At 37.8% G+C, this 8938-nt stretch overlaps 1 protein-coding gene across 2 annotated transcripts; it reads left to right on the top strand.

Moving 5' to 3' along the window:
- Positions 1–3108, top strand: LOC131298264 (transcription factor bHLH30-like). Of its 2 annotated transcripts, XM_058323631.1 has the most exons (3): positions 1–537; positions 703–953; positions 2141–3108. In XM_058323631.1, the coding sequence occupies exons 2-3, from the start codon at positions 711–713 to the stop codon at positions 2606–2608; spliced, it is 711 nt and encodes a 236-aa protein (XP_058179614.1). In that variant the 5' UTR covers positions 1–537; positions 703–710; the 3' UTR covers positions 2609–3108. The 2 variants fall into 2 exon arrangements, with proteins under 2 accessions (XP_058179614.1, XP_058179613.1); XM_058323630.1 differs by lacking the exon at positions 1–537 and having other exon boundaries at positions 588–953.
- Positions 3109–8938: the final 5830 nt, after the last annotated feature.

Genomic DNA, 8938 nt, shown 5'->3' with positions numbered 1-8938 from the left:
GGTCAAGGAGGAGACAATGCTGCTTTTTTCCCTTCGGATCCCCCAAGAAAAAGGTATTGCCAATGCCGTAATCAACTGCGCCGGAAAATGATTGCAAAATTTTTTTTCGCACTTTTTCACACCAAAGTTTACTCCAGAACACTACAGCTTGTTGGGAAAATATTCCTTTATGTCCCCCGTCACTCTTTCTTTCTTGTCTGGGTATCTTGATTGGTCTTATTTAAATCGGGGACTTTATCGTCAAAACTTGACAAAGAGTGTTTTGGTTAGTTTATTTGCACATTAGCTAATTTTTTAGCTATCGATACCAAAGCTCCGTGCAAATTGACTCCGTAAGAATTAACAGCAGTTGATACTGCCCCAGCTCCGGTAATTGAGATCTCTGGAGCTGATATTTCAACAACTATTTAATTGGCTTTTAACAACAAAAATACTCGGGATTTTAAAGGGAGGGAGGAGCCCTCCGAGCATATCAGAAATTAATTTCAGAGAGCAGAAATTAGCATCCGGAGGTTATTAAAGCAAAATCGTGCCCAGGTACTATTTTTCTTTAATACTTCACTTTTACTAGTATAAGTTTTTTAATCTCTCAATATTCTTCCAAACTTAATGCTCACCCTATTTGCATGCCCCATAAATGCTAAGATCTCTCTCTCTCTCTGATCTCTCTCTCTCTCTCTCTCTCTCTCTCTCTGTGGTCAGGTGGACGAATGTATTCTATTCCAAGCTACTATGAATTGGGAAGCTGTTCCAGTTCTGGGAATTTTCTCCAAGGAGTAGTACTAAGCTCAAGTAGAACTGCAACAACAAACAAGGGAAACTCCTCCTGTTCAACAGCAGAAAAGAAGGCAGAAACAGCAAGCAAGAACCACAGCGAGGCCGAGAGGAGACGTCGAAAGCGAATCAACACCCACCTCGCCACTCTTCGTACACTCCTTCCAAAAACCATCAAAGTAAGTTGCATCTACCGTATATATGTCATGCCGCAACTTGATTTTGCAAAAAGGAAAAGTCTAGGAACACATTTAAAACGCAAATCCGGACACCGTCTGATGCATGTGTGTATGGATTGTTCGAACGGTTCTGGATACAATTGTGTCCGGATATGTGTTGTGTAACAATCAGTGTTCTACTGCTCTTTGCAAAAGTGGCAATAAGCAAGGAGAATGAGACACGGAGGGGGACACAATTCGATGCCTAAATATGCTGCACATGTCGGAATATATCCGTACTCTTATCTAGGCCTTCATTAGTTCTGTGTTTTTCAATATAGTTTTTCTGTTCCGATACCATGCACTTTAACTTACAAGTTTTCATCCCTTTCAATTTGTTTGTTTTACATGTTTTTGCGACAATCCTACGTTATATTGAACTTAAAATCATTGTGCTAATTCTGCCTGTACCAGTGTTTCAGTAAATTTTTGCAATTGAATCACGCGAAAATCTTCTTTATCTCTCAATATTTGTACATGTACAGTCCGTTGGAGCACCGGGACACACAAAATTAATTTGGAAGTTGTTGAAAGAAATGAAAGAAAAGAGAATTTTTTTAAAAAAGTTCTTTGTTGGTTGCTAGTGTAACTAGAGACTTGAGAGAGTAGTAAAAATTTCTCCTTATTTCCTCGATTTCCAAATGGACTCTTTGTACTTGAGTGGAATTAGGCCTCTCACTTTGAACCCACCCGTTCATATCAATAATAGTACTGTATTAATTATTTGGTATTTTCACATGGGAAAAATGGAAGATAGACAAGGCATCATTGCTAACAGAAGTAGTCTGACGCCTGGGAAAATTACAAAAGGCAACATCCGAATTCGCAGCTAATGGCACCAACAATGAAGCTTCCCAATCCAACCTTTCCCCAAATGAATGTGACGAACTAAACATATGTTACTCTGAGTTATTTTTCCTCCTCTCTCTATAGTAATCCAAACAAGAGAGGAGATTTTTTAAAAATTTTCCTTCTTTTTCACAAGTTCCAAATAGAGAGCAAGTATTTGAGTGGAATTAGGTCCTATCACTCACTTTTGAGTTTTGACCCATCTCTTCATATAGCTAGTTGGTGGTTTCATTTCACTTGATTTTAATGGGAAAAATGATTCTAACTGTTTGCTAATTTTCACATGGGGAAAATGGTAGACAGACAAGGCTTCACTGCTAGCAGAGGTAGTCCGACGACTCAGGGAATTGAAGAAGACAACATCCGAATTTGCAGCCAATGACACCAACAGCGAAACTTCCCAATGTAACCTTTTCCCAACCGAATGTGATGAACTCAACCTATGTCACTCCGAAACAGAGCCGGGGACAATAAAGGCAACCCTATGCTGCGAGGATCGGCCGGAGTTGATATCGGAGATAACCGCGGCGGTGAAGGCGGCGGAAGGGAAGGTGGTCAGGGCGGAGATGGCGACGGTTGGAGGGCGGACCAAGAGCATTTTGTGGGTTCAATTCGTCTCACCCACCGGGTGCGGCAGCGGCGGTGGTGAAGGGAGGCTGCGGCGGGGTCTGAAGGGGGTAGTGAACAGGGCTGCTGCTTTGTCGAGTACTGGGCCAGGCCTGCAGGCTTTGCCGGAGAATAAACGGGCTCGTCTCTCTCAATACTGATTTTATTGGGCTAGGTGTTTTGGACTTTGGTTAGGTAATGTTGGACCTGGTTGTTGGAGGGGACCAGTTACGGGCATAGTCGAATAATTATTCACTAGTTCGGGAGAACTGTCACGTGATGCTCTGAACTGTTTCAAACGACATATTTATATAAGGTTCATACATGTAATGTAGTCGTGGACCTCACGAGAATGCGTGGTTGTTGAGTAATTCGGAGTACCAAGTTGTAGTGCTCCCGCACTGTTGAATAATTTCGCGTCGTAATCCGTGGAGCTTTGATGGATTGGTGTATATTATGACTGTACACAATGATTAGTCATTAATGGGAAAAGGTTAAGAAGAGCAGGGGAACAAGGAACAGTACTGCAAGTAGGGAAGATGTTTTAATCTTTTTCAAGGTTTCATCTCTATTGGGGAACATGAGTTTTCAAGTTGATTTTGCATGGCTGTGGGAAACATGTATAAATAATGTTTTTCATTATTTCTAACGTAATTACAATGCTTCATGTGCAGATTTCAATTTTTTCGGATCAACTCTAGTTTTTTCGGGCCAATTTGGTCTATTTTCACGGGCGAAGGCAGAAATTTCATAGTGGCAAGTAAAATTGTATCACTTTGTACAGATGAAGGTAATTATTTAAAACTTGGAGGGTCTAAAAGTAGTAATAAAAAAAAAAAACACCAAATCACGTTCTAAGATGGACTAAACTTGTGCATAAATATTGAAACCCAACTTTGGGAAAATGGTGCCCTTGGACCAATAAGAGTAGTAGTCACGGATGAGTGTCCACGGATTTACCCACCGTAGTTTGGTTGGCCTCACAAGTTTCCTTTCTTATTTCTCATAGGCCAGATGTACAAAGTTGGAACCTACTAAACATTCCAAACTTCGGACTACTGGAGGTTTATCTGGTCGTTAATTTTAGGGCTTCGGAATTTGTCGAGGTGTGCGCAAGCTGACCCGAACACTAGTTTATAAAAGAAAGTGCATAAACCAATATGTTGATGATGATGCATCCCGACTTATGAATTTTCCATTAAACTCTGACCATAAGATTAACTGGTTAAATTCAGGTTAAGTGTTGGCCCATAAATGCAAAATTCCTCCATTTGGTATACCCTTCGGCCTTTGCATTCACAAGTTTGGGAGTTGAACAAAACCAGAGCTTACTTAGCAAAAATAACCAGCCCAACCACATCTCAACAAACTCTCAATCGCCTGGTTTTCCCAACTCATTTGATCCTCTCAAGTCTAAACCCTATAAATATCCACAAAAGCATGTTATCTTCTTCATCTCTTCCATACATTTCAGGGCATCTCAATTTCCTAAAAATACCCTCCACTCCTTTCGCATTACAATGGCTGCTCTCAAACCTTGTTTGGCACTAGCTCTCCTAGTCGCTCTGATCTCACTCTCCACCGCACCAACAAGCACGGCAGCAGCTCGTCACCTTCTCCAGAATATCCCTTCGAACATTCCATTCAATATGCCTTCCATTCCAAATTTCCCAATCACTCAAATTCCGTCGATAGCGTCTTTGCCAATTCCGACGACGTTGCCAAACCTGCCTTCGATTCCAACAACAATTCCTACAAATCTTCCATTTAACATTCCCACCACAATTCCTACAACACTTCCCACCACAATTCCTACAACAATTCCCACCACAATTCCCACATCCGTAGCCCCACCTCCATCTGATGATTAGACCCGATCCATATGGTCACATTCCATCCATCTTTATCTATATTGACTATACTTTATCTATATTGACTTGTTGAGTGTTTGATAGCTTGCTGCTTGCCTATGGTTTTTGGCCAGCTTGATTATCGATCGCCTTGTACGTCGTGCTTTAAGAGTTGTACTGTTATATTGTTTTCTTTTCTCAGTGATCGATGTGTGGAGTGGGTTTTGTGTTGCTTTTCATGTATGTTACTAGCGAGCAAAGTTTACCGTTTGCTCACCGTTTAAAGATATACTATTAGTACTCTCTTTGTTATCAATGAAGTATCTTATCATTTGACGGAAAAAACAAAAAGAAGAAGAAGATATATTAGTACATCTTTTCGCCTCATCTATGGAGTAAGTGCTTTTCAAGTTGATTTCGTGACTTCTACTTTGTCTTCACTGATCAGAGCCCTCGTTTCAAAAGTAACATGAAAGAACTAAAAGGAGAAAGAGAGAATTAATCGTTGCCTTGGACACGGGGTGGAGCTAGCTGGGGGGTGGGGCGGCCGAGTTTCGAAAGAAGTTTGGATAAGGAACTTATCGGAATCCTTATGACTTCATTTTTCACCTAATTGATGAAAATATAGCGATTTAAAAAATAAATAATTGGTGATAGGTCCACTATTAGGGACTTTCAACTCCACTAGTCCACTATCCAATTCTCAAACCTCTCTAGTCCACTTTTTAAAAAAAAGAAGTTTTGTAAGACAAAATTGCCCTCTTATAAAACCTGACAATTGGAGAGAAACCCTAATTGGGTTTCAAATGTTCTAGACGCCATATCTCTCGCTCTCTCTCTCTCTCTCTCTCTCTCTCTCTCTCGCCAACCTCCTCCATCGCCAACGTCCTCTGCCCAACCCATCCACCAGGGCAACGCTGTCCTCTCACCACCGCCTGACCGCCGTTCACCAGTGAAGACGCCGCCGCCTCCGATCGCGATTTCTCACCGTCAACCTCTCCCCCACCGTCGGTACACCACCACCACGTCTGATCTGACTCCGGTGAACCATGGTTGGGATTTTTTTCCGTCACAGCAGCAGGGGATCATCACATATAAGATCAAGTGTTTTTTTTTTTTGATTCTTGAATATTACGTTGTTTGATAAGTTTTTTCTTCTTCTTTTTTTGTTGGATTCTTGAACATATAACGTCATTTTTTTCCTAACTTTATTTTTTGAGTTTTCCATTGTATTGTTTGATTCTTGAATGACTTTCAAAAAAAAAAAAATTCTTGAATATGATAACATATTTTGATATATATGATTATATGTGAATGTTATTTGTATGGAGTCCAGATTTGCATATATAACCACACATGTCTCATATAACGTTATGATGTTATATGTTCTCCTGACAGAAGCTCGATCACAAATAACATTAAATGTTTTTATTTATGTGCAAGTTCAGATTTGCAGATATAACCATATATGTCCCATTTATCTTATTTGCATGTTCAGATTTGCAGGTTCAGGGTTCTTATTTGTCCCATTTATCTTAGGGAATGACTTAGGTGTCCCTGATCATTTTGGAGACACCGTAGCTTTTAGCATAACAAAACCACTATAAGTATAACCAAAATCTATTATGAGTGTAACCAAAACCATTATAAACATAACAGAACCATAACAAGGCATAACTTGATTGTTATGCCTTGGTTGAGTTTGGTTATATGCTTTGATTGGTTTTTTGGATATTTCTTGGTTATGCCTTGTTTGGGTTCTGTTATGCTTGTAATGAGTTTTAGTTATGCTCATAATGGTGAAGTTATGCCAAAAATTACGGTGTCCTCAAAATGACCGGAGACACCATAGCATCACTCTTTATCTTATATGCCCCATTTTTCTTATATGTCTCATTTAACGTTATATAAGGTAATTTGTTTATAAGGTTATGTGTAATCAGAAAAGGCGAGATATCACACATATACAAACACACACAAAAATATCTATGTGACAAAAAATATATATATATATATATATATAACCTCGTATAAGGTAATATATATGTTGGATGATGCTATGGTGTCCCCGGTCATTTTGAGGATACTATAATTTTTGGCATAACTTTACTATTATGAGCATAACTAAAATCTATTACAAGCATAACAGAATCCAAACAAGGCATAACCAAAGAATATCCAAAAAACAAACCAAGGCATAACCAAACCTAACCAAGGCATAACAAACATGTTATGCCTTGTTATGGTTCTGTTATGCTCATAATGGTTTTGGTTATGCTCATAATAGATTTTAGTTATGCTCATAGTGGTTTTGTTATGCCGAAAGTTACGGTGTCTCTAAAATGACCGGGGACACCGAAGTCATTCCCATATATGTTTATAAGGTTTATGGTGTCATTTGTTCAAAATGGGGGGAAAGTGTATGTCACTTTCTAGATAATGGATAGACTTTTCCTACTGTTTCTGGAACATATAGTACGTGGATCTCATAATTATTGACAAATTCATCCGGATCCAAAGTCGATTTATTTTTGGGAGGCTTAATTATCCATCCTAGAAGCCTAACAACATTAAGATTTCGTCCTCCCGTTTTGAACTAATTATGATTTTGTCCTCGTACTAATTTTTTATCCCATTATATATATAAAATCGTTGAAATTAGGGACGAAACCTTAATCCCTTTCATCCTCGCGAGATTATCACGATTTCCGTTCAATTCCGAAAAATTTGGATCCCAAGATTATCAACCCAACAAATCCCATAAATTTTGGGAAAATCAATAAACAACATCCCCCACCCCCCAAATCCCATTTCCATATTTGCAGATTTTGGAGAGAGTGGCCTCTCCGACCGTCGCGCTCCTTGACACCGTCGATCGCCACCGTCGCGTGCTTCCGCTTGAGCACGGAGTTCCAGTGATTCTTGATCACGTTGTTCGACCGGCTGTTGTGGAACCTGGCGATGGTGGCCCACTTGTTGCCGAACCTGGAGTGGATCTGTCGAGGGTCATCAGTGGCCATAAAACATTCGTCGGTGGTCGGCGAGGGCTGCGCTTTGGTTGCGATGTGTATTTTGGTTCGATTTATTCACGTTTTTCGATTTATTCATGTTTTGGTTCGATAATTTGAGAGCTATTTTGGTTCAATTTATTCAGGATTTTCTCAACTTCTCCCATTCAATTTAACTGGGTTCTAGAGGAAATCCCTTTGCTAGAGTTTCTCTTTCAAGACTCTTGTTTATTGCTGTAATTTCTTGTTTGGCTGTTTACTATGAAATTGAAACCGTTGAGAAAATATGATTCTCTGTTATTTTCATTTCATAAATCATTTGAACTGTTAACCATGAAATATTTGTTCGAATCATGGGATATTTATCGTGTTCACGTTGTAATCTTCATGATAATTTAACCATGTAATGTCATGATAATTTAACCATGTAACGATTTGAGTATGTTATGTTATTTCTTTTTTTATGGTAATTTAGCTATATTCCGTGTAATAAGATCAACGGAAAATATGACTTTTTGTTATCTGGTTGGCCAACTCTAAGAATGAAGAAAACATGCAAAGATGTGGTCAATTTATCATGTCATGTTCCTAAAAAAATTGATCTTAATCCATGAAATATGGTTAAATTACCATCAAAACAGGTGTTATCGTGATTAGCGTTTCATAGATAAATTATCATATCAATTTCAACGTTTCATGACCATTCGTAATCTAGCTTGAAACCGATTTAATAAACATGACATACCTCCAAATATTATCATTGAAATATAAAAGTAATCAATCATATTAAAATTACCAAAAAAATCACGAATTATGACTGTTTTGATGCAATTTAATTTTAAATATAAAAGTAATAGGATAAAAAAATAAAAGTAATCAATCATATTAAAATTTATCAAATCCCACTGAATTAGGAAATCAATCCAATCCAATCCCACTAAATTGGGAAAATAATCCAATCCAATTAATCCCACTAAATTAGAAAAATAATAAACATAATATATGTATATCATAATGAAAGTGTAAGAAAGGTAATTCACACACTAAGAGGATGAAAATATAAGCATAAAAAAGGGCATGATGAATTCTTACATGACATGGATAAAGAGGATATATATTTAAATATTCCTTTATTTTTCTTCATCATTTTGATTTTTTATGTCAATACGAGAACAATATAATGATATATGTGTACATTTGAACTCCATATCATGCCACCAATTCTGATATATATGGTTATAAGTCCAAATCTGTTCTCAACGTACACATATATTAGACATAAACGGTTATATTTACATATTTGCAAATCTGAACTTTGTTTTGCGCTAATATAAGCACATATAATACTATATGTGAGCATCTAATTTTTGTATTATGCCATTATAACTGTCATATATGGTTATATGTCAAACTCTGTACTCTATTATATACCAATAACATCCACATATCATGCCATTATTTTTGACATATATTGTTATATGTCCAAATCTGTTCTTTTTTGTTATATGTCCTCCTTTTTATATGGAATAATAAAAGTATACAATTGGCACATGTTCTCCTTTATGTGCAAGGTTATTCACTCTAGCATATGCAATTTGTGATGTTGAAAACGATGGACCAACAAAAGTTGGAC

The sequence above is a fragment of the Rhododendron vialii genome, chromosome 8a (assembly GCF_030253575.1).
Source record: "Rhododendron vialii isolate Sample 1 chromosome 8a, ASM3025357v1".
In the NCBI taxonomy this organism is placed as follows: domain Eukaryota; kingdom Viridiplantae; phylum Streptophyta; class Magnoliopsida; order Ericales; family Ericaceae; genus Rhododendron; species Rhododendron vialii.
Note: the sequence above shows the minus strand (reverse complement) of the source record. Positions and strands in the feature narration are given on the sequence as shown.

What these genes read in the sequence shown, in the direction of transcription:
- LOC131298264 (XM_058323631.1), top strand. Translation starts at nt 711, where the DNA reads ATGTATTCTATTCCAAGCTACTATGAATTGGGAAGCTGTTCCAGTTCT. An exon ending in TCCTTCCAAAAACCATCAAA is followed by an intron (nt 954 to 2,140) that starts GTAAGTTGCATC and finishes GGAAAATGGTAG; the next exon opens with ACAGACAAGGCTTCACTGCT.